This window comes from Harpia harpyja, chromosome 12 (assembly GCF_026419915.1).
Source record: "Harpia harpyja isolate bHarHar1 chromosome 12, bHarHar1 primary haplotype, whole genome shotgun sequence".
NCBI lineage: Eukaryota > Metazoa > Chordata > Aves > Accipitriformes > Accipitridae > Harpia > Harpia harpyja.
In genome coordinates this window covers 4265712-4292570 of record NC_068951.1, presented here as the reverse complement: position 1 = coordinate 4292570, position 26859 = coordinate 4265712, and the positions used below count along the sequence as shown (strand labels likewise).

The following is a 26859-nucleotide window of genomic DNA, read 5'->3' as shown; positions in this document are numbered from 1 at the left end:
TGAACTGTCTGAAATGCCGCTAGTGAAATGACTAGATTATGTTGATTCCTTATCACTAAGAGAAACAGCAAATGCTGTACAATTGCTCCAGTCATGTTGCCATGATATGACTTCCTTTGGGTAACTTGTGATCTCCTTTTGGATCAAAATTATTTTTATCTTGATTTTCAAGGCTCCACCTTATTTTAGTCAGTTTGTTCCCTCTTTGTTTATGGCCTGTGCTCTCACAGCGTCTTGCAGTCTGATGTTCCATTGTGCAGCAGGGAATCAGTCTCTTCACCTTTCAGACCCTCTGTGCCCATTATATTTTCTCTGATCTTGAATGACGTTCTGTTTTCCTCTCATCCTTTAGCTCTTTCTTCAAGATTAATGTTTCCATCAGCCTTCTACTGCTGACTCATTCCTGATCTCCTGACTTGCTCTCACAAACTGTAATATGTCAACCTATGAAAATAATTGATAGAGAGAAAGACCAAGAAAATATATGGATAATTAAATAACATCTTGTAATTTCCCGTACTTTTCTGTGTCTGTCAGGTGTCCTCCCCATGAAGCTTAAAAGTTTAGCCTATTTTTGTCTGTGTTATTGCATGTATCCAGCCATGGGCCTGTAGAATCGAGACAGACACTGAATTTGCTCTTCTTTTAGAGATGATTGTCCTTTGTTCAGAAGCTGCACAGCTACTTTTCTTCCTGACAATTCTGTACGTTTTTCTAGTGTTTTTTCATCCATGAGTTTTCAAATTCATCATTTATGTCCCTGACTATCCCTACTCATGTGTATTAAATTTTGTCTTGAGTTATTTCATAGCATGGGGAAAAATGGGATTCTGCAATGAATTGATTTACCAAAGAAAGCCTGTAATAAAGCTAGGCACAAGCCTGGGCCTTCTTGATTTCCTATCCTTGCTGCTATGATTTCTCCCTTTGCCAAGCTAAGCCATAGCAAATAAAATTCCAAAGGGTTTTGTGGTTTTGGTTATACAAATTTTAGCATCATTTTTGTATTGTAGGAATATTGTCTCTCTAGTTACTCTGAGATACTTAGAATCTCTCAGGAAAATTAAATCATGTTGCTTCCTGCTTTTCTTCCTCAACTGCTTTCATGTTTCTGTAACTTCCCTTAGATACTTAAGATAGCTAGATAAATCTGGACGCTGTTGTCAGTTTAAAGGATGTGTTGGATCTGGAATAAAAGTGATGGATGATAGGTTTGTGAATAAGAGTGAGTACTTCATGCTTTGGTTCTATTGTACAGGTGTCCTGGTAACAAAGCCAGGATGCAGGGTTGCAGCTGGTGCCGTATGGATGCCTACCTGCTTTCAGAGTGGTATTCTGTCCTCAGAGGTTGCATGGTGGTAGAAGGGACTGCAGGATGAGGAAAATCATTAATCTTCACTTAGTAGGTTTTTTCAATGGTTAGCAACTGAAAACTTACTGATGAGTACTGTAATAATGGAAGATAGAAGCCAACATGTTCGATTCCTGATAGTTACTGTAGCTGCTGCTACAGCCATCTGGAAAGAGAGATTTCAAGTCTGCAGCAGAATGAGCAGGAGATGGCTGTAGCTGTGAGGAGCCAGAAAGACAGTGTCTGACTTCAGGCACCAAAATGTCTTGCAGTATCTCTGCTCCTAAGATACACTGGCCTGTGAATAGACCACTGAGGAGGTAAGAAGAAACCTGTACAGCTGGAGCAGCCCTTTGAATTAATATTTCATTTTCCAGGGCTGTCAGACCAGTGCTTTTCACATGCCCTAAAATTTAAAACAAATTGGAAATATTTCAGAATTGTGCATATACACAGTCTAATCTGTTTAATTGCTGTCTGACAATATGAAATCAGTTCTGAATGTATATCATTCAGTAAAATAATAATTACCATAGCAACACACACTACATCTGAAACATAGCTCTTCCCTACAAAAGCCCAGAAACAGAAAGCCTGAACTCTTCACACAGCTCTAAGAGCAATTAGTGAGGTTTCTTCCTTTTTTTCAAATCACAGTATTTGAAAGAGGCCAACAGATGTTGAAAGGTAAACAACAATCAAATGTTGTTTCTGTACTTCATCCTTAATTAGGGATAAATCACTGTATTGTATCTTTTATGGCAGAGATTGTAACTGATTTTGTGTACCAAAGATAAAACTGCAGTAGAGATAGGATATCAGCAGGGATATCATGTTGATGCTGCTTAAGTCCTGCTCACACTTGACCCAAAGGAAAATACATGTTCTGTGACCATTTCCCCCAGGGTTCTTTGTTGCAATTATCCTTCTCCTGGCTAAGAACCGGCAGCAAAGCTCCCGAGCAGGCAGCCACCAGGATGTTCAACAGGGTCTTCCACTGCAGGTTAAAATTTTAAACTGTATTTCTTGAAATACAGTGGGTCATATAGAGATGTGACAATATTTTATTGTGTCACTTTCTTGTTCATAAATAGATGGAGACTTGGGTTCGTACGTGTGTTGCTAAAGAATATCGGAAAAGCACAGGGTGGCTTTCTGTGGGTATCCTCACAAAATGAGGTAAAATGCTTAATTTTGAAAAATCACACAGATTTTCCTTTACCTGGATTTTTTTTTCCCCAAAAAGTCCTATTAGATCCTGATAAGATCCGTGTTTCTGTTTCTAAGTTTTACTTCTCTGTGAAGAACATTAGCGAGTTTGACAGGTATTTGGAGATAAAGGTGTGTGTAAATGCGTGGAATTAGCAAACCAAAGTTAATCCTAGTAATTTAGTGCAGTTCAGTCACTTTCTGTAATTACAATGGTAACATCTATGTGAATATTGCTTGATTTTGTTTATGCATGTACATGTGGACATGTGCGAAGAGTTTAGTGTTTTTTCTTAACAGATACCATTACTGTCAGCGCAGTTTAGATGCCCGAGTTCAGAGTTGTCAGTCAGAAAATGATTTAAAAATTTGGTCTAAGAAAGAATAAAAAACCAGCAGTGGTCTTAGGTGCATAATTTGTTCCCTTCTGTAGTTTAAAATGATGGAAGCAAGGATGAAGAGACTTTGCCCTGCAGGGAGTAAAAAGCTACTGAGCTGGGTGAATGATAGATGGCAACACTAAAAATGGTTTTCTTTCCGGAATGAATTTAGAAGTCATTGGGTCCATAATGTGAACTCTGTGGTCTATTGCCCTTGGGGTTTTTTTGTGTTTTGTTTTGGTGAGGAAGAGACACTATTTTCAAAGATTAGCTTATTTACAAAAGTGCTTATTGAATGTGCAGTTGATTTCCTGCCCGTTATTCCATCAGCAGGAGTAATTGTTCCATAGGTACAGTCAGGATATTTGACCAAAACCCATGGTGCTAAAACCACTGAGGATTCACTTACAATCTTCCTCTCAAATACTTAGGAGTGATGACAAACCCTCTATCATAGTCTCTCATTGTTAATTTACATAAGCATGTGATCATTGTTACAAGTAAAAAAATTGTTTTCTTCTTTCTGACATGGTGGAAAGGTGTTTTCAGTTAGATCCAAAATACATGCACTTGCTGTCCTTCTGTAGAGAAAGTGTCAATTTCCTGTGCTCCTCGGTAAATGATCTGTCATGAACACTTGCCCCATTTTCATTGAAAAGTTCCATGATACCTGATGAATGTAGATTATCCAGGTTCATAAAACCATTATATCATTAGCACAACCGATTTTGTACCACTTCATTAAGCATTACCTAAAGACAGAATGAGAATTTTAAAGCCAAATTTTGCTAATCAGTTATATGTGTACAGTTGTTTACCATTATTTACTGATGTAACTTAGGACTGTGTCAGGAAATATTTTAAATTAACTTTTTTATGTGCAAAGGACTATAGACTAACAGGTAATATAAATTTTTACATTCCATTCTGCATGTTCAGAGTAGCTTCGTATAAAACAACCAATTTTTAATAAGTAATTTATGTTCAGAGAATGGACTAATTTCTTTGCCTACATGCTCAACATGTATGAAGTACAAATACAAATGTGGGGAAGGACCAAAGAACTACTTTTCTCCAGATAAATGCGGAATCATGTCCTTTTTCACCACTCTGTTGATTACTTAAAACAGCAAGTGTCTGAAGTTATTGCATTTTCAGCAAACTAGTTCTTTGTGTGTGTGAAAATACCAGTTTGGTAATTCCACCTGGTTTTTTTTATTCCTTGTCCTGTTCCTTATTTTGTTACAGTGGATTTCAAATTTTTATCTGTGTTTCTGTGGGGAAGAATTTGTAGTTTTCAGTTGCTTGGATCCACAGCAGCAACAAAATACTTTGGAAGGACTTTTTCCGGGAAGCAAGAACATGTTTATATTTGCAGTTTAAATTGCTTCTTTATTCACTTTTCTTTTTCCTAGCTTGTGCTTTCTCTGTTTCCATAACAACAGAAAAACTCTTTCTATAGTGCCTTAGTATTTTTTCAGCAAAATACTCATTTTGTTTCCCCTCTTTTCTCTCTTTTTTTGGATTGATACCGAAATGAGTACAAATTGGAACTGATAGTGGGAAAAACAGTTCTCTTTTCTCTTAGTAAGGTATTCATAGGTCAAGATTGCTTCTGACTTGCTGTAATCAAATACATTTTTTTCCGGGGAACATGCCCGCAATCTTCACATTTTCCACAGTTTTTTTTCTTATTATTCTGTAGACATATATCATAGCAACTCAGTCTCCAGCCAAAGAGCACTGACAAGAGCTTGCCAGCACCTCTCTGAGCTTTGACAGGAGGTGATGGCTTGGGAAAGACATGGTAGGCTTAAGAACACTCTCTGCTTGTTAAGTCATATTCTTAACAGTCAGATTGGCCAGGCCTTGGTATCAGTGGCAGGCTTCAGCAGATGCGCCTTTTGGCAGTGCTTTCTGATTAAAAGGGCTTAATTTTATTATTTTTAACAACGCTTGTCAGTTTGAAAGCATTAATTTAGTTTTGTGTGTGTGTATGTATCTCTTGGAGAGATTATTTGTGACATGAAGGATAGAACACAGAGAAATTTCATGACTTTTCATTGATTATTCCCCCCCCACCCTAACGTATCTGCTGTTGCCCTTTCTGCTTTAAATTTATTTAAACCTTAGATTTGTTAAATATCATTAAATTTATGTAGCAACTTTTGATTTCAGCTTGAGAATCATATAGTAATTGTGAACAGTGAGCAATACCATCTTGAAGTCACTAGGTTATGATTTTTTTACTTATTTTTTTATATTAAATAATTCATCTGGAAAAACAGTAGTAAAAAGAATTAGTAATGTTTTGGTGTTACTTTGATTGTAAAGAACTGATCCTGTTTATTAAAGGTAACTTTAGGATTTCAGCACATAGGGGATTGGTGTCACTCATGTATTTTGAATGCTGGTAGTCTTTAAATAAGCAGGGTGCCTGCTGAAAATTCAAGAGTGTTTTCTAGCATGTTGAGGCCTAATTTAAGGTCGGTCACTGTTGACAGAAATACTCTCTTTGCAATTCCCTCACTTTTGATATCAAACATTAGAAACACAGAGTAGTCGATAGTATATAATTCTGAGTTAATTTTTTTTATGGTGTTCAAATCAGCATTAATGTTTATCTTCTCTCCCATAGTGTCTGTTTTGTACCATATCTTTAATAAGAAAAAAAAAAAAAGGCAGTTAATAAGCATAAACTTACCAGTTGGAAAGCCAATTGGGAAGACGTATTTTTTCTGATGTATGTGCATAGCTCTTGCTTTTTATTTTTTAAGCATTCCTCATAAAATTACCAGAGTGTTAAACCGAAGGTATTTATAGTAGCTGAAAGAGTTTTGTACCAACAAATTTTTGTGGGTACAAATTCTAATACACGAGCAGATGGTAGCACCTGCAAAGTTACAGATGTATGTATCCCTTTGTGCAAAAACCAAGTGCTATTGTGTTTCTAAAGACCGATTGCTGAGAGTTTACTTCCAAAAAACATTGTAATAGCCACAGTAAATATAAATGGTAGACAGAAAAGGCTAGTCGTTTTGGAAGGTTACTTGGGAAGATGCATGCTGCGTATGAAGGTTACTACCAAGAAAGGCCAGTTTGTTTTCTGTCCGCTTCGTTCTCATTTTGTGTGTCAAAGCTGTAAACCATACTGTTAAACTGTGAGTATATTGAAGTCTTTTGGTTTAACAAGATGTGTTGAAAGGTTTCCCTGGATGCAGATCTTATTTCATGTGGTGTTAAGATGTTTCCTTTCTTTCAGTTCCACAACATTTGGCATAGTTGTTATTGAAGACTTCTCCACTGGACTTTGGCACTCATCATTATTCCTTACTCCATTTTATTTTCCACTTTCACTAGCTTCATTAAGTATCTCTAGATGAGGATTAAAAAGATGGGTTGGAGGTCACATCATCCTCGCCAACTTGTAATTATGTCCCTATTATCTCTAAAATCAAGACTGATCTTATTAAGTAAGGAGATTTCCCTCCCACTCCCTTGGGCATGCTAACCTGATTAACACAAGGTCATTCTCAAATTCTTTAAGTTGCTTGAACTACTTGTTTTTTGCCATATCCTAACAAATATGTTGCTTTCCATCTTGTGCAAGTAGGTTGCCCATTATGTCACACTTCTAAGTTCTCTATACTTTGCTGCGTATGTTGGCCTCATATCTTGAAGATCAATGTAGTACACTGCAATCTCCAGCTTTATGAGTGGCCCTTCAGATTAGCCTTCACATGGATCATGAATCCTGGAGCAGAAGTGCCCTGCTTTGTCCTGGCTGCATTCCAAGACAGTTTTATTCTCCATGTTATTTTTCTTTATTTCCTTACTAACAACAGCAAAGCATCTAGGTATATTCATCAGTCTTGCAGAGTTCAGAGAGTTATTTAGCTACCAGGGCCTCCTGGCAGACATCTCAGTACAATTTCAAGACATTGGATTTCAATTGTTTCAGATCTCTGCTCTTAATCTTCTTTTGTTTTGTTTTGTTCTTTTAGAGAATTGTGGAGAAACTCCTGCCTTGGGCCATTTGGTCTATACTTTCCGTGCTGCTTCATGCATTGTATATTAAGCAGCATGGAAATCACTCTTAAGCGCAATACTGTGTCCAGTTCTCCAGCATACAACTTAAATACAGACTCCAGTAGGTCTGCGCGAAAGGTCACACTTCAAAGTATGGAACTCCTGTCCAAGGGAAGAAAGCAACACTGTGCATGTTCTTTGATATTTATGGGGTAGTTGAATACTTCTCTCTTCGGGAAGCTCTCCAATAAATTCAGCTTAGAAAGTGTCAACAAAACTGTTGTCTGCCACAGAGCTGTAAATCTTCTTGACATCCAAGTCATACTCAGTAAGTTTTTTCAGTATGTAGTAGTACATTTTAATGTGTTGGGCAATCAGCTGGAAGCAAATTATTAAGAAAAAATTAAGACTGGTTTTGCCTTTTGTATTGCTTAACTGTTGCCTTAAACTGTAGGCGTCTGTGTGAACATGAAATGTCCTAGGCTAAAGCACTGGCAATTACCTGTCTCTGCATGACTTTAGTAATTATTGATCAGCAGATGCAATATGAACAATTCTGTGCTGTTTTAGAAATGATGTGGGTGTTGGATGCATTTACAGTAATTATGTATTTACAGCTAAAATCAGAACTGAAAGAAAAAAGATACAGGACCCTGTTCACAAAATGTCATGCCCTCCTCTTTTGTGTTTGAAAAATAAAGCAAATATTCTTCTTCTAATCCATGTGCACCAGGCATGTATGCAGTTATTGCCTTTGTATAATGTATGCATTGCATATTTCCAACATCCCAGTGGAGTGTGTTTGCTATTTTTTGTTTGTGATTTCAATTCAAAGTAACAGGTCTTTTTGGAAACGGCAGGAGAGAATTTTTCAGGAATCCACATAGCCTTTTGTGACTCCTTATACTCTGAAAGACTTTGCACTACTGCAGCTTGCCCCTACCTGATGTAGGTAGAGATATGGGTTTCACCAGGGTCTGCAAAGCCGTGCCATTTATGGGAGGAGTGGTTTCTAATAAGCATTAACATATAATTCATTCTTTCCTAATCCTCACAGGGAATGAACAATTCATTTCAGGAATTCCTTATAATGATATTATATTCTAAACTATGGTGCAATATTATTAAATACATTGCTGCATAGTATAAAGGGGAGTTTTGAAATAAAATTGTCTTCTCTAGATGTCAATTTTTGTGTTGCCTAGTTGTCTGAGCTCCTAATCTCTACTTCCAGTCTTACAGATATCCATGATTTGTGGGCAAAATTGCACATGGCCTAATTCTGCAAGGTCCTGAGATAGCTCAGCTATTTATGTTGTTTTGGAGAAATCAGCATGTTCATCACTGGTTTTATTTGCTGTTTTTATTGTATGAGAAACTTTTGTAGAGAAAGATGAGAATGGTTATCTGTTACATTTTTATGTGTATCTGGGCATCGCAGCTGAATGCTGGTTGTTTCCAGCTGCCTGACATGCTTTGTTCTACAGGAAATTGCAAGTCAGCTTCTTGGTGCTCTCCTCTATTGGTAAATTTTAGACAAATTTAGAGTACGAAGGTGGTATCTCCTGAGATTAAAAATCTCATTTCTAAAGACTTGTGCCCTTGTTGTTCCAGTGCCAAATTTGGGAGGAGGAGGGGCATGTGCATGGGGGGAATGTGAGACTCTCGCCGCTTTTAATCAAATCGTTGCTCATTTTACAGTTTTGCCATATAGTGTGTGTTTTATACCAGAGATTTTTCAGCTATTGAGCCTGTTGGACTCTGACATTTGTCATTATATTAAAAGCTTATTTAAAGACAGGAAATAAAACAGTTTTTCTTATGAGTGAAATTCAGACAGACAAATCCAGCTGTTGCATGTAAAAATAGCTACAGGTGTCCTCAACAGGAGAAAGGTTTTCACATGTTGTTATAGCAACAGAAATTCAGTAGAACTTTAAGATTAGATATTGTCTGTTTTTTCAAAATTTCTATTAACAAAAGCATTCCAATTAATTTGCTTTTTTAAAGAAGCACTCACAGATTTAATAGGAAGAAATTATGCAGTATATCATTAATTCCAACTTACAGGTTATATCTACCGCTTTTCCATAATATAAAACACAATCTAACTTTTTTTAATAAGTGGTCTAGTGTCAGCTTGAAATATGCTTCACGTTACCTGTACAGCATTTTGTATATCTCTTGATATGGGATGTCTGTTATGTTATACTGTCACTAATTGTTAACACACACACATGAAATTGTATAATCACATTTTTCACGGAAACAGTAGTGTTGTGGCTGAAAGTATGGAAATATGATGAGGAATTTATGCAGCTATTTTGTTTTTCAGGACGAGTATTCTGACTTCAAAACATAAATATTTCTCCTATGATTAATGGATGTTTTTTGCAAATGTCAAATCAGCTCATTCTTTGTTTTACAGCTGCTTTTGCATTGATTGCAATTTGTATGCTGGGTATTGGCCCATGGTTTCTTTCCCTAAGTTTAGGGGATTGACATATGTGGCAGCAAGACTAATATTTCATTAGAAAAGCTTATCATTCTGAGTGCTTCTTATTTTTAGCATAATTTTGATATGTTTTAGGCCTCTGTGTTTGAAAGTTGCTCTGTCTCCCTTTTTTGCTCCACATTTCTTTGTGTTTTGTTATCTGTCCTAATTTCATAGTAATATAAACAATATTTAAATAGAAATCTACCTCCCAAACTGAGGAACTAACCTGAGTGGCAAATTATTATTCTTTTCATGCAATTAATGCTTAACTTCTCTTGCCCTTCTTTTCCTCTCCCTTTGACTGACAATTTAAATATTTAAATTGTAGGTTCTTTGGGTCAGGGAGCATTTTCTGCTGTGCTCAGTAGCCATCAATTGAAATTCCACTTGAATACAAGAAATGACAGTCCAGATACTGAGACTTTTAATACGTGGCAGTACATTTCTGTACGTTCATGGGGGACTACAGTTAGAAGCATTGGCATTGAGAGTTGTGTGTTAAGCAAGCCCTTCTTTTCCAGTCACCACCACACTGCTGTTATCGCCATCCATTATTTCTGCTTTGCTTTGCTGCTCCTTTATCCTGTTCAGCCTTTGTATCATGCCTCCAAGCTGTTTTACTTTGTATGCTTGCTCACTAGCATGGAGGTGACAGGAATACTGTCCTCGGAAGTGCTGAGTGACAAAGACGACATGATTAGGATTCTAGTCACTGTCACTTGGGAAATGAATACATGGAGTTGCAGAAGGAACAATGCATGAACAGAAGAGTTGCATGGGAGCAGATGCAGAAATAGAGAGCAGCGTGCAAGGAGAGTGTGGAGGTAGCATAAGAACCACGTAGTGTTCTCTTTTGTTCATATACAGTGTAATTTCTTTGTGATGACCTTATTTATGGAGCTACCTCAGGAATTTGTAAAAATGGTAACAAAAAAAAAGATGACAAATTCATATGGAGAATTCCAGTTAAATATCCAAGCGCTGTGCCACTGTAACTGAGGCAAGGAATGGAGAAATGGATAGGTATCTAAATGTTCATTAGATGTTTTGTTTGCAAGAATGGTCAAAACCTGTGGATAGCAAAGTGTAATATTATCTTCCAGAACTTTCAAAGGAACCTTGATTTGCCTGAAAGCAATTTTGCTGATAAAAATGTGGTTCTAAAATAATTCAGAGATAAATCTAAGGTATCCATTAATTGGAGTAAAGGTAATTTCTTATATGCAGCTAAGTTTTCAAATTCATTCTCACTTAGACTGATTAAATAATTCCGATCTTTAAATTTCTGGGAAGTATAAGGAGCCTTATTTTTTTAATTCTAAGTTATAATTTGAAATATCCCTGCTATTGTGTCCAAACATAGAATGAACAAATATCTAATACCTGGAAAACTAATGTAAGCAGTATGAGACATAAGGAGACTATTAAGCATATTTTAGTGCCGCTTCAGTGTAACTTACATTGCAGAAGCAAGTTTGTGTATTTTTACTGTTTTTTTTTCACTGGACTTCAGGTTTGTTTCCATATGAAACTTGGTCTTGGAAATTTTTATGACTAATAAAAGTAATGTTATTCCTTAGGTCATAACTTAAAAGAACTTAGGTCAGCCTTGTACACTGTAGGAACATATTAAGTTGAATCATCTGAGCAAAAATAGATCACCAGAGAGCAGTAGATGAACCTGTTACAAGGAAATTTGCTGCTCTTTCCAGTCTGGACAGGATAGTAACCGTATCAGCTGATGGGGAATGTTATATAGCTGTGAGAGGAGACATCTGAGGACGTGAGACAGTAGTTGCAAAGGAAGTAACATCAGCAACTGATTTGAGAAGGACATCTGTGTGATTGGATACATCCTTGTTTGAATAAACTTTTTTTATTTATAGAAAGAGTATGTTGCATCAGCTCTCTCTGCTAAAATCCAAACACCTATGAACTTCTGAAATCAGCTACTACTTGGATGATAAGCAACAATTTATGTCAAACAAAATCCACATGGTCCTGGTTTTGCTTAAGTGTCTGTAGTTCTGACAATTTTGTAATGCTGTAACTGTGTGATGTTTACTTTTATGTAGAAAAGGAAATTGAAATTGAAACATGATAATTCAGGGTCATGGTAATGCCACATTGTCTTTCTGGATTCTGAGAGCTACTACTCTATTGTATCTGGATACCTTAATGAATCGGGAAAATGCAACTTTTTCCAGGAACAGAAATTGCTTCCAGTTTTTCCATGTTACATATCTCTGTGTTTGTGGTTATCTATTATCAGTATTGTAAAGTAATCCTAGATGAATTAGAAAAGTTTTCCATATGGTCTTCAAATACAGAGAAGAACTGGCTTTGCAGTCAGGCTCTTTTAAGGTAGTTCTTTGTAATAGCTTTTTATCACTGCAGTTTTATTTCCTTTCAGTGTCATGAGGACATAAAGATGAAAGTAAACAATTTTTGTAATTGAAAACAGTAAAAACTTTAACTTACTTCTTGCATTGCATCCTTGTGTAATTACCTTTTTAAGACTTTAGCTTAAAATAACTGAATTAATCTTTTTAATACATACAAAAAGTGGTTCAAAATAACAGCTAGTTTTCAAATTACTGTTGACCATATAGTTAAATAAATAAATAAGTCCTAGGGCTGTTAACTATTAGAAAACAAAAAATTAATGAAAATGGGGAGCATAAAGGAAGGGGATATATAAAACACAGAGTATGTAGAATTACTTGACTACTTAGCCTTATAAATAGCATACAGAAATCATGTTATGCATAGCTGCATATAGAATAGAGCAAAAATATGCGAAAGGATTGCCTGAAAAGACCCAAGCTAAGTACTGAGGTATAATAGCTAAGCACAAAAATAGCTTTCCAGGAGACTACTTCTGTTCTCTGCTATCCAAAATGTTGTTTCTCAAGAATTTTTACTATCTTCTACCTTGCATATCAATTCTTTCATGAACAGCATGGATTTTCCTTTTTAGATCTAGTTCACATGAGGATAGTCCATCAGAGACATCCTCCCTGGCATGTAATTAAAACAGTGTCCTATCTGAAAAAGGATCCTACCATATCTGAAGAATGGACCTGGTTGTATGAAATAATTCTGTAACTTGGGAAGGATTTTGCCAGATTCATTTCAGGAATACAGAGTCATATTCTCAGTCAATGACCTTTTTCTGTTGGTTTTCTTATTCCCTGCTTCTATTAGCAGATAATAGTCCAGTTTACAAATACTGCTAAATATTCCCATGAAAACAATCAATAAGTTAGCATTAAAATCCACTTATAATTAAATATTAGATGTAGTTTCAGTTAATGCTGTCATGTTCATTCCATGGGGCCTTGCCCAGTGCTTAGTAAACAAATCTAAACAAATGGATGTGAAAGCTTTCAGAGTGAAACTCTTCTGGATTGCCTGCCAGGCTTTCCATTATTCATAATCAAGATTTTTTTTTTTTTTTAATAAGTTGACCTGTTTAATGATAAAAATGCCTGTGAGTATAATTAAATTGAATTCTGTGCTTAAAGTGACCCTCTGATTCATGGGCATTTGCAGTAGAAAGAACAAAAATAAAATTAAAGCCTTATTGAAAGGTACAGTAATTAAGTCTCTCAGTTCTGATTATTACCAGCTGGGATGAGAACAGTGGATAAGCAAATAGTATTCCTCAAGCAAGAGGCTGCCAGTATAATGTACCTAAAGATCTGTCTACATGGGAGATGCTTCCCTAGGAAAAAGGTGGTTTTTTGTTTTTTTTTTAATTTCTACACACACACACACACACCCAGCCCCAGTAGGGCAGAGAAGGCTTAGAAGAACTGAAATCATTACAGAATCATTTTTTACAAACAGATGTAAAAGAGCTAGTTCTTCACAGTCTTGCATCTTTTTACAGCCATAAATGAGCAACCCTGACTGAGGAACAACCATAAAATGTTATTGCCAGTGTAGATGCCTGGTAGATTTTGCTTTGATAGAGAGTTGACCTCTCTTTCCTTAGGTGTTAAATGGAAATGTGAGATGGAGTAGGCTCTGGACCTGAGAAAAAGATGCCTCTTTCACAGGCAGTCAATATATTATTCGGTGCCTATTTTGAATGATTAAGTAACTAATCTGATTCTAAAAGCATGCCTTTCTATTGCTTTCGACTAAGGGCCTGATTACTATTCTTAATTAGTTACCTCAATTCCCATTGATTTCCGAGAGAGTTAGGACACACCGATATCTTTGTGATCAAGCTCTAAATTCTGTATCCAGAAGACACTCTTATGTAGGACAGGCACTGGAGGGGGTACACAACATTGCACAATGTTACTGCAGGTTACGTTATGAGGTTAATTAATAAGGGCTATGCTCTGGAGATACTGTGTCTCTTGAATTACCCTCCTTCCTTTTAAGGAAAAGAGCTAAGGGAAATTTCACATGTTTTTTAATAGAATAGAAAAATCATAGAAAATAGGGCTGAAAAGCAGCTCAGGAGGTCGTTTATTCCATCTTTCTACCTCAAGGTAGAACTAGCTAAATCTAAACCATATCCTGAGAGGTACTTTTCTGACCTCGTCTCTAAATTTCTGGCAGTGGAGATCCCGCAACCTCCTTATGCCGGCTATTCCAGTTCTTGGTAATTTTAGTTACAGTGGAAAGTTTTTTCTTACTGCCTAATCTGAATCTCTCATGTTAATTTTTTCAACAATGTTTGTCCCTTCCTCATGAAGACGTTACATTGTTTTCTGTGTTAATCTGCCTTATTGTTTCATATTATTGAATTTTATTCATATTATTGTTTCATATGTGAATTACCGTGTTTCCTTATGCATCATCATTTATTCATGGGTAACATTTTCTAAACTTTTGATCATTCTCATTGCTCTCTGATTGCTTCCCTCTAACATTTGTATTTTTAAAACTAAGATCTTTACTGCAGCTGAAGTAGTTTGGCTATTTGGTTGGAGGGAAAAAAAATCAGAAAACAGACATTATCCTTGAATCCAGTAGGCATTACAGGATGTATGCACGTATGTACAGAATGGCTGCAGCTTGTGTATTCTTCTGGTGTGTAACCACTGCCTGTGCAAGACATCTCATCTTCAGCACGTGTAGGATAATATGTGACCCTTGAGTGTTCGCAGGGCTGTAATTCACTGGAGGGGCTCTGCTGACGTCATTGCCTTAGGAATGGTACCAAGGGCCCAGAAGTGAACTGGGGCGTGCATTCACTCTTTAGCCATCTGTTGTTTTTTATTACAGCCTCCAAATTCTTCATACTTTGATCTTACATATTTCTCTTAAAATCTGAATGTCTTCCCCCCCCAAAAGGGAAGTTTAAATTGTAACCAGTAAAAATATAGGAATGGCTGAAAGAATATGCCTTGTGAACAGGTAATCTTGATGTGAAAATTGCGGTGCATGTTTGAATTTTGTTCTGCCAGTTTCTATCTGTCCTTTTAGTAAACTCTTTTCAACAAGCATTGTTGGGCATGCTCCTTGCTATCTCTATCCTGGATCTCTTACGCACAGAACTTGCTTGTGGAGTATTGGGGGTTTTGTGCCAAATAAGCAAATGGATGATCCTTCTAAATCTCTTCTGTGTTTGCCAAGCTGAGAATCCTGGTATTTTCTGGTGAGTGGCTTAGGCTTCACCTAGGTCTTTAGCAAATGAAGTTTCTTATACAAGAGTTACTAATATTTGAATTTACTGGCCATAATGGGAAAAAATCATAAGTATTCATTACCTATTCCACTGTATGATGATGCACTATATTGAGTCTAGCAGAACTTTTAAATGAATTACACTATCCATTTTTTAAATTTTGTGTAGTTTTGTATGGAATTATATCAACTGCTGAGTGTTGCTGTGATATGCTTACTGTTCCCTTTAAAAGAGGGGTAAAAATCAGGTTATCAGAAATGGAGTGTAGTCATATTTAAAATTTATGTGACAATGATAGAATGGACTTATGTATGTTTTATTTGTTTAAAAGCGAGGTAAAATCATAACTTAGAGTTTACATATTATGCATGAACAACCTTGAAATATTGTGCTAATGGTATAAAGGAGAGGGCAGTAGACTGGCTTTAAGAACATATTCTGAAGTTAAATTATGAATTTTGCCTGAGACTGAGCACTGTGTCTGTCTGAAGGCTGATGTAACTTCCACTGGAAGACTCAATCCCAAACATGCAGTGCAATGGACTTAGTTTAACAATATTTTTCTGTCTCAAATTTATGTAAATCTAAGTGTCTTCCTGAGTACTCCCACTTACTAAGGGTTTCATCAAGAAACAACATATTAAATACATGTAGTGAAAAATCTGTTTGCTTTTTTTCTTTTTTCTTTTTGTCTTTTTTTTTTAATTGGTTGCTGCTTTAGATTCTTTAAAATACGATACTTCAACAGGCATTTTATTTCCAGTAGTGAAACTCTGAAGGAAATGTATAGAGACTGGTTATTGGAACATCCTGTAGTTCAGCCTGAACTATTTTTTTCTCTAATTTCCTCTATTTCCTGACCATTTCACATTTCTTGTCTTTTTCTGCACCTTCGCATCACAACAGTCTCTTTTGGAGGAAATAGTTTGTCCTGGAAGGATGTCCAAAGAAAATGTTGGGAGGTCTTCTCTGTTAATCATCAGCTCATCAGACTTGGGCAACACAAAGCAGAGGTGTTGACTGGAGGAGTCAGTTTGCATTGCAGGTGCCTGGGCTATGGGGTGGGATGTGGCAGAGTGAAAAGATAATCAATGGAGAGGATAGAGAGGAGCAAATGTCTGATTATTTCTACCATCTTCCTCCCTTATTGAAGGCTCTGGTGGATATAGGAGGCAGAAGCATTGGCAGTCCTGATTTAATGTTACTCACTCTTTCTTTCTCTTATCAGTCTTTCTCACTATTTTCCTTTAATAAATTCCAGAGTAGCTGCAATGAAAGAGAAATGCTTTCTAACTTGGAAGTAAAATATATCAGCATGTCAATCTCCCTTATGAATGAAATGCCTAAGACATTCACATTGTAAGAAAGATGTCTTTAATTATTGTAGTAGCAAGTATGCAAATTAATCTCAATCATTCTATTAATTTTTTTTCTGTCTTTCTTTTTTGGTAAGGTTTTGTAGATATCTAAACCTGAAGAGTTACCCAGACATGTCTTATTGTACATTATTGTCCTCTTCCTTGCAAACCTTTCGTAACTGCTACTGAACGTCAGAGAAAAGCTTTGATGACTGAGGTGCTAAAATCAGTAAGATTCACTATTGTTTTCAATTGGGATCACATTAAACTCAACACATGCACTAAAAAGGGCCCATACACTCCTCCTTTTCCAGCCTAAATGAAGTTTGCTATCAAAACAGACATTTTCTTTCTAACAAGAGTGGATCTGTATTTAAGAAATGGCTATAAATGCTAATATTTTTTTGCAGTTTGTCCATTTTCCTTCTTGCTAGATAGATTAGGGCAATACATTTTGCAGGAGGAAGAATACTGAAGGAATACTCCTTTGGTCCTTGAAGTCATTCCTGTGGGAGAGGGAGCATAGCAGAGATATAAAGTCCTCCATCAAATGTAGAAACCCTTTTCCCCCATGTGCAGGACTATGATTGTTTCCTGTGATGCTGCCTACTGAAGATTAATGACATTTTCATAGTTTTATATTTAAAAGAAAGGGAAGATGACAGATATGAGACATTAAATAAATGAAAACAAAAAAATGTAGCCCCCTGGATCAGAGATCTTAAGAAAATATGTAATTTACCCTTCTGTGTTGTCTAAATTAAGCGGCACTTTTTCCTAATATAATGGTGACTCATTGCTAAAAGGCAGTAGAGACACATGAAGAATTGTGCAATACTGCATTATTCTTGACAAGCTATGGTAAATATCAAGAATTAATATATAGCTATAAACAGGGGACCAAAGTGGTTTTCCTTATTGGATTTTTCAGACCTCCTGCCATGGGCTGTCCTTGTCAGTAAGAGAGTGTGGTCTGTCTTGGCTTTGAACGGCAGTGTGAGGTGGATTTGCATTCTTGTGTGCATTGTTTTCCCTTTCTTTGTTTCGTGGTTACTTGAGCTTATGTCTCTATTTTATCGTCATAAGTGTTTTGTTTTACTGCCATCTAGCCCAAATGAGAGTGTATCAGTGCTAAAGCTCAAACCTTGCTATACTTTATTTGGGAATGAATTGATTTTCTCACCGTCTTTGGTACTAATAAAAATCTATAAATCAAATGCATGATTTCAGCAAAAACGTGGCATGGCTGGTGATTATATAACCAGCCCTGATCAAAAAGAACACGCTGAATATTAGAAGACATAGAGTTTTGATAAAAGGGTGAGATTTTTGTCACCAGTCCATTATTGTTTTATAACAAAGCTATAACATATTATACTTGTTTAATTTCCCTGATCCCTGAGGAGATCGTGTTGCTGCCTTTGCATTCCTCCATATTTGATTTTGCTACAGTTTATTAATTTAATTTGAATTAGGTTTTTAATTTTGAAACAGAAAAACAAAGCTAATGAATATATGTCTAACCATTAAAGATAGTGTAGGGCGGAACATGCCTTTTTTCTGCATATATAAAAATCTACAATGTTTTACATTTGTAAAGGTTTTTGGATGGGGTCTTTTTGCTCATACTAAAGGGAGTTTAATTATGCAAGGTGCTTAATTTGCATTTCTGGAAGTTTTGAGCTTCTTCAGCTCATGCCAAATCAAGCCCCTAACTTTTCATTCTCAGTAACTTCAGGAAAGATTTGGACCTAGATTATTCTTTCATACCTCCTGTAGTTTTTCCATCTGCTTTTTACAGTACGTTTTAGAACAAAATTCAGAATAATATTTGTGACTCCATGGATGAAGTAGGATTCTTCCTATATTCTCTGTATATTACGGGAGCAACTGCTAATTGTCTGTCCCACCTGTGGCACTAATGTTCCTAGTTTGTGACCACAGCTCTCATCCTACTAACCTGAGACAAAGAAATGAGAAAGTCATGAAGCGCTGTGGAACCCAGGAACGGAAACAGGAGAGACACAGATGAGGAGTTCACTAAAGTAAATACAATAATATTTTATTAGGTAGTCATAGTTTTGTAATATGCTGTCCTTTCCCAGCACCTTCTGTCCAAGGATTAAAACACAGTTTCCAGGTATTAATGAATTAAATTTCACAGTACTCTTCTAAAGTTTTAATGCAGTAAACCTTTTTGACACCTAGATGGATGGATGTGTAGAGATTAAAGAAGTGTCATTTGTCAGATGCAGAACCTGGGAGCAGTGCTCAGTCTCCTATCATGTTACATCTTCCCATTTACTACCGCTGTGTTATTATAACTTAAACCTTGCTTTAACAGTAACTTTTCCTACGTTATCTCCAAGCTCAGCTGGTGTTCCTAACCTTTTTTTTTCTTGGTATATTATTTTCAATCTAACCAATTGCAGTTGTGTCTTTTATGTTGACTCCAGTCATCATTAAAAAGCTCACTTATGCAGGTGCACCGCCTGTATTTTTATTTGAAAACTATCTGCCCTTGAGGCAATCTTTGTGCTGCCTGACTGTACTTCTGATAGATCCAGTTGCATGCTATTAGCAGTCTTTTACAGCTAAATCCAACAAAAATAATTCATTGCTATTTTTCAGTGTGGATTTAGAATACAGGTTTGGTTGGTGTTTTGGTTTTGGGGGTTGGTTTTTTTTTTTTTACATTTGGTGCTTTGTTGACTGTTAAAAATTCTTGCACTTTCATGGCTCTTCTCATGGTCTGTCTAAACTCTTTCACGGAATTGTCTGTTCCAACTAAGAAAACATACTTGGATTTCATCTTTACTTGATTGCCTCCTCCTGAGTTTGTTCTTTTGTGATTACATAATTACTATTTCAGTTTACTGCTACCCTTAGTCCAGAACTGTGCCTTTCAGAGGCCTCTCTGTTTCTTTAGTTTTTCAAGGCCTTTATCATTGGTAGAGTTGGTACTGGCTGTGTGTTTTGCGGGCATAATTGATTGAATTTTTTATTTTCAAAATATTACTTGGCACAGTGTTTTAATGATGTCTTTTCTGGGTTAGCTACATGCTTTTGTGTGACCTTCAATCTTCTATCTGTTTTAGTAATCTTCCTTTTCCCAAGGAGTCTGTGGTGATTGTTCATATTTAAACACACACACACACACACGTATATACATGTATATGTATTTCAGCTACAGATGTTGACTATTTTCCTTCAAGTCAGTGTCTCAGTATGATGTAGATTAGGGGATAAGACATCAAGGTAGACAGATGATTCTAACCATTCTCATTTTTATTGAAAATCCCATCATAGGTGTAGAAAATCAAGATGATATTCACATTATTCTGGTTAAATTTTAGCTTGGATAACTTCAATTCCTGTATAGATTCCCACTGTTCTTTCTAGCATGGTCCATTTTTTTGCTGTTTGTTCAAAACAGTTGTGTAATGTTTCTATCCATGGTTAGCAATTTGCTGGTTTTCATCCAAGGTAGCTTTTATGTCAGTGCTGATAGAAGTAATCATTTATTTTTAGATTCTAAATCATTTGGGAATGTATAAAGCACTGTAGATATAGAAGATAATTTGTCTCAAAGGTTCCTTATTTTTTATTAATGTTTTGATTTCATATTCTCTCTGTCTGCATATCACTTACTCTCTGAATATGTATTACCATTGTAATTGATAGTGTGACTCCTAAGTAACTCTCTTAACTGCTGATTATAACTGTGACACTGCTCCATTTGAAGAAGCTTTGAGCCTACTCATCACCATGGGTGAGTCAGTCCTCACTAGTGTATTATTTACAATCCTAGTTCATGGAACTTCAAACAAGTTCTGTTGTGTTTGGGGAAGATGTCTTCTGATCTAAGTTTTTGCAAGATCCTGAATTAACTTTCAGACAATGTTGCTTGTTTGCGTTTGTTTATCTTCCACAGAAATAAAACCCTAAGTTTTACACACGTATTACGTGATTCCATGTTCTACTGTATGTTTATGCACAGGATGGACCTAAGTCCAGGCACTGGACAAAGGCAAGACAATAACACAGATTTTCATCTCCGTTCCACTTTTATTTTACTCAGGCTTGTGTTGTCTACAGGCTATTCTGTGCTGCCTCCTTTCTTGAGGTATTATGTAACAGATTCTTTCTTATATTTAGAGCTCGTCTGTCTTCTGAAGAGATCACAGGTTTAATAATAAACTTACAGGAAAAGATGACAAACTTTCTTGAGGGGGTAGAGAGAAAGAAGAGGTTGTTGGGTTATTCTTACATGAGCTGCATTAGATTGGGGCAGCATTATTGCCTCTGAGGTGTGTGAATGGATTGTGGTAATCCAACATGGCTCGTACAAAAGAAAATGGAACAAATAAGATTGTAAGGAAAGGCTGATTCTTTTGCATAAACAAAGCCCCAATTTTTGGTGAATAAGCAGGTAGAATTTGTGTTGTATTGAGAAGTCCATGGTAGAGAAACATGTCTTTAATCTTGCAAGATTTACTTTGTAAAGTCATAGCTATAAAAGGTGACAGCTCTTATTTTCAGTTGACCTTATAACAGTGATTGGAATGTGTACACAATTTTGGTTTTAAATGGTGCTGGAAATAATCTTAGGACATGTTTTCCAAGTTTTAAATAATTCACTGTACCTTTCAGGATGGGAGAGAGGCTACAGCACTGCAGACTTGTTTGAAATCCTCAGCTTGTTCGGAATCAATTCATATAGCCTTTGTGCGCAAAAAGAGCTATATATAGATACATACTGCAGGCAAGCCGCATGTTGTACAGGCTCAGGACCTGCTTTACCCAAAGCAAAAGCCATATTCTTCATCTTTTGAGTATGGTTACTCCTATGACATAAGGCATCTTCAATACAACTGTCTCAGTGAAATCAGAGCGCAGATTTTAAAGAAGCCTCTGAACTGGGAGAGGTGGGGAAGCTAAGCCAAAGAAGAGGGAGTGAGGAAGCACAGAGATCCATGTCACCTGAGCCTGCTCGACAGTTTGGATCCTAGGGCTCATTCCTACAATCTAACATGTGATGGAGCAGTTTCAGTTGCCTTAATAATCTGACATGGCCCCAAAGTGATATTTCCCCCCCTATTTCTTTAGTATTTGGTAGGAGGAGGTTTGTTTGGTTTTTTTACCTCTTCAGGTTTTAATATTTTTTTCTTTTCACTCCTTAGAGATGCTACAATTTGCAGAATTTCCTGCTGTAAATAGATCCATATAGAAAGCGGAAGGTGAACTATAAAAGGAAAACTGTTTGGTTTAAGCTTATGTTGCTACAACTACTCCCCCAGTTCTTCTCTCTGCAGCATTTAAGTGTAAATCTCCTTGTCATTTGTGGGCACAGTTCTCCTTGTGAATCGATTGTGTATAGTGAATTTCTTACTGGTGCAATCCCCTGTGATGTCAGTACAAGGTGGGAAAGCAAGACTTTCCCCCAAATTTCTATCCAGACATAGCTCAACAGAGGCATGTTATCCCATCAGTCAATCAAGACAGCTATTTGAATGCGTCTTTTAAGCCTCAAAGAGCATAAACTCAACTACTGTGTTTAAAATAATTTGTCAAGTATTGTCAAGATAATTTCTGTCCCTGTTGGTTTTTGTGTGTTCAATGTTTCATGATGTGGCCTCTTAAAAAAGAGGCGTAGAGGAGAGACAGGACTTGGGATTTCCATGTTCCACCCTTGAATGTGAAGTTGGATTTGCCATTGTAAAATGAGGATAATACCTGTGCTTTTTCCAGCTGAAGGGAGGAGGGATTATAGGCAAAGGAGGAGAGAAACACTGAGTTCAACACTATGAGGTGCTTTTAGATCATTAACTGGAAGGTATAGAGCCATGCTAAATAACATGTAAATAAATAAGTTCAGGTTAATAATACTAAATAGCAGTTTGATGTGACCTGTTCAATCAAATAAAAATCTGTGCCTTTTTTTTTTTTTTTTAATAATGTACTGTGTTACTCTTACCTGCCCTTCACGAATGTGATTATTGAAGATGGATAGCAGTAGGTTTTGCTGTTGTCTCTTTAGGAAATCTTTTAAAACAGGATTGGAAGCAGAATATTTTACAGCCTGTGGAAAAACGTCTAAAGGCTGCCATTGTGTCGTTCAGGCAAGAACAACTGAAAGCCCTAATGCATTTTATCTGCTGCTCTGTTCCTCAACACTATAAATAATTCAGATCTGTTGGCTTAACTACTACTGGCAACTGTTATTTATTAAGAATGACTGAAATAACTATGTGGCTCAGTAGAACAGAATGCATTAGGGACTTTAATGTGAAGTAGAATAGTTAAAACATTTTGATTATCCTTTAAAGAAAAAAACCTAAAACCCTAAACCTGCCAATGTTCTTTGCAATTCTGCAAAGGACAAGCGGCAGTGGGAATTAGGATGTGATCTTTCCAGAATAAGTAAATGTTTATTCCTTTAAAAGAGCACACCCCCTGATATTAGAGCCCCATTTATCCCTCTGGTGTCCTGTTCTGGATGCACTGATGTCAGTAATTTTGAAACTGAGGTTCCAATAAAATGTTTAATTGCCCCACTGTGTAATGTTTGAATCTACTTGTAGTTATATGTTTATCTGTAAAATTATTTTTAAAGGTACTGTATAGTCTTTTCATGTTTGCTTTTAATTTGATTATCTTGCATGTCATGCTCAAGAGAAAGTAGGTAAAAGAGCAGCAGTATTTTCTGGTGATCAGTGCAAGTGAACTGCAGTTCTCTTGTTCCATTCCCAGTTTAGGGTTAATTAATAATGCTCAGCCCTTCTTGGTACTATTCATCATTAGAGTTGAAATTGCTTTCCAAAGGGCAATATCATTATCCCTATTTTGCAGACAAAAAATTAAGTCATTGGAAGGGCTAAGATCAGGCAAGGTATTGCTACAGCAGAAACAGAATACGTTACTATGGAGTGGCAGATATTTAGCTGCACATTATAAGATGTATTACTGTGTGTGTAACGGTGTGTAACACCAGAATGCTTTTGCAAGTCAACTGATTATAAATGGTGCATTTGGAATAAATTTTGTATCACAAAAGAGTTGACATCCAGGACTCAGATGACTAATTATCTAATCTTACATCTGGCATAAACACCCAAGCCATTTGTATGATGAACTGCGTTTCACAAGAATGAGAAGGGAGCGAGAGAACATTCTCTGCTGACTCAGTGGTTGTAAATCTTCTGGGGTGTGTTTTGCCTTATATTTGATATTTGTTCAATGGGTTGAAAGAAGTTAAGTGATCAAATGTCACTTGAAAATCCTGGCCTGCAGCTTTTATTTTTTCTCATTTACACAAAGACAAATATTACAATACAAGCACAATTATTTGGGGTCTAGCTCTGTGTGGTGTTACTGAAAGCTGTTCATCTGAATGAGCACTGTAGATTCATTGTCTTCACCCTTTTTTAAAGAAGTCATTTTACATTTGTTCGCCTTAATGATGATCTGTAGTAGCAATACAAATTAAGAGAGCGGTATGTGCTGCTGTGCAGCATTTTGTTTCATTTGTTTGAAATTAAGTCATTAACTATAACAGCACAATACATTTTTCTTTTTGACTAGTAATCAGAGGGCTTTGGCATGTTAATCTCATCTGAAATAAAATAGATGCTCTGCACTGGATGATTCTTATTTAACTTTTATTTCCAAACACATCAAATTTATATGACATATCTCTTCAGGTTAAGGGAAGCATCAATGAAAGTTTATTTTTAACAGAGAGGGAAAAATAGAAGATGAATCAGTGGTAAGTAAATTATATGCCTGAACTTTTAGGGGCAAAGTGTGCCTGCTGTAACAAAGTTTTCTAGATAGTGTGTCATTAATATTTTATAGTAAGGAGAGAAATCATCAAAAACTCCAACTAGAACATAAAATACCTGAAATAAAAAGAATATATGTAAGTATCTTCAGAGCAAGTTTGGACACTCTCATTGATTTTAGACAGCATCTCATTCTGCCTTGACAAAATACAGAATTTATAAATTAAATTTTATGTATACTGTGTATGGTTTTATGCTGATGTTGGCACACTTTCAGATGTAAAATTAAATTACTTTTTCCAATAAGGCAGCATAGATTGAAGCATGGATTCCTTTCTTTGCTAATGGAACTAGTAGAAAGATATTGAATTATGCTGACTTTCAAATTGACTGAGAGCCAGAGAGAGAGAAATCAATGACAATTTTAATGTCCTGTAGAGCTTTTAAACAGGCCTCAGTCTAGCAGAGCAACTCACTATGAGATAACTCTTGTTGACATTGGTTTTCCAGTTAAAAAATGTACTTCAGGTAAGCACGCATCTTGCATAGATGTAAGCTTCGTTACCATTCCAGACATGGAGATGCTAAGTAGGCAGTGACTGGTTTTTGGAATGGCAGTCATAAGACTCTGGTTACAAGGTATGCATGTCACTCAAATGTTAGGCATTTCTGTTGGAACAGAGAATGCACCATGTAAATATGCAAGCTAATCCCTGTAAAACAATAACAAAACCCAGAAGGATCTTTTATTTCAGTATAAATTCCTGAAGTCACATGTATGGGTAATTCCAATAAATTATCTTTATTTTGATTAATTAATGATAGGGTAAATGCATTTTTTTTTTTAAACTATGTATTTCCATTTACATAGCTGAATCCTAAAGAGCTAAGCTTTATAATAATGTCCATCAATACGTGGATTGTTGGTTTTTTTTTAATTTTACAAAATTATAAAAATATTATTATAAAATGCATTTTATAGCAGTAATTAAAGTTTTATAAAAGGCTATCCAATGTCTCAGAATCTTGCTGCTGAGATAGAAGAGGTTCTGATTTAGATAGGGGGAGACTGCTGTATAGATACATCTTCAACAACTCACTATTGAAACTGAGGTTCATGGATTCTGGTCCATTTCTGTAATAAAATGATTTCTCTTTGCAGTCCTTCAAAGTCTAGGTTTACCTTTCTGTTAATAACAGATGGATATAATATGGCTGTGAAGGACTTTAGTCCTGGAATATGATTTTTCAATAGCAAACTTTGTATCTTCAATTCTTTGATGTAATGAAGAAAACTATCATACAGTCACTTCTGGGAATTCAATTTCTTGCAGTAATTTGGCTTTCAGCTCCTGGAAGATTCATCTTGGGTTTTTAAGGGTTGTTCATGTTATAGTAGACAACTTCTGTCATTTTAAAAGCAGCTTTTAATGCAGGTAGCATCAGCTCCACAGAGATTGAAATATAAGTAACCTCAGAACTGCCATATTGTGAGAACGAGTTAGAGAAATCGTAGAATTAGGTTTCAAAGATAATATACAGACCATCTCTTCAGCAGAGTAGCTCTGTAGAAGCTGTTTTATGCAGTCTGGATTCTTCATAGTTCACCCCTTCAGTGTCAATTGCATTTTAGTGACAGTCTTTAAATCACAAATGCTTATGAGTGGTTTGTGGTCAGCAGCTGTTTATTTTTAAAATATACACTAGTCTTCATGACATTGTACCTCATCAAAGAGACAAAGGTGACCTTTTTATTTTGTCTTGCTTATATTTTGTTAGCTTTATATACTGCAATGTGCACCTACCCCTGCAGAGAAAGGAAGTAGTGACTTGCTACGTGGCAGAAAATGGATTAGAGGTCTCAGTTTAATTCATGTGTTGAAGATGGTATGTTAAAAGTCAAGGGCTTCCCTTAATGACCTGTATTGTCAGATGAAATTCTAGTACGGTCATTCCAAGAAGTTTATTTCAAAAGTCTGGTTTGTAAGGAAGCAAGGCTATTGTGCTTGCTCACTCTGTCTGCCTGTCGGGTTCCTCCCACTGATAAGCTAAACCTTGCAGGCCAATTTCAATGAAATTCGAAAGATGGGTTGAAGTCTGAAAGATAAGTGAATACCTGTCAATTTTCTGAAAACTGGCAGCAGGGTGGGTGAGAACGGCCTCTCCAAGGTGAGGGTAGGGAGGGCTGAGCCCTGATGGATCCATCTGGCAGAGGGCCAGCCCATGCCCAGTTCCTGGTGTCTGTGCAGTTTGTCCTGTAGAAGAGATGGTAACGTGGTGGGTTCCAGGGAAAACCAGCTCTGCTGGAGTGGGGAGTCAAGGGGCAGAGCATCCACATCTGCAGGGCACCTGGGCTTGCTCTTCCTGCTGCTGGTGGCCTCATGCCTCTTTCTTGGCTTTTATTTAGCTTCTAGTGAGAAAGATGTTTGCAGCAGTGTGCTAGAAAGCCTGTGTTAGACATGTTCTGAAACACGTTGGTGCGAGAGAGGTTGAACATGTGTGTGAACGTAGCTCAAAAGGGGCCTGATCTTAGATTTGGCATCCATTGACAAATCTAGTGCCAGCTGCCTCTGGACCCCAGAGGCTGGGAATTTGAGCTGC

General features: G+C 36.5%; 1 protein-coding gene across 2 annotated transcripts in view; it reads left to right on the top strand.

The window, feature by feature from the left end:
- PPM1E (protein phosphatase, Mg2+/Mn2+ dependent 1E) overlaps positions 1-26859 on the top strand; it is a 76191-nt gene that overhangs the window by 21481 nt on the left and 27851 nt on the right. The window contains exon 1 of one of the 2 annotated variants that reach the window (XM_052804953.1): positions 14929-15086. The exons of the other annotated variant lie outside the window; for it this stretch is intronic. Coding sequence (XP_052660913.1) covers positions 14944-15086 — 143 coding nt within the window. The 5' untranslated portion in view covers positions 14929-14943. Of the gene's footprint in view, positions 1-14928; positions 15087-26859 lie in introns of those variants that run through there. 2 annotated transcript variants of the gene reach the window in all.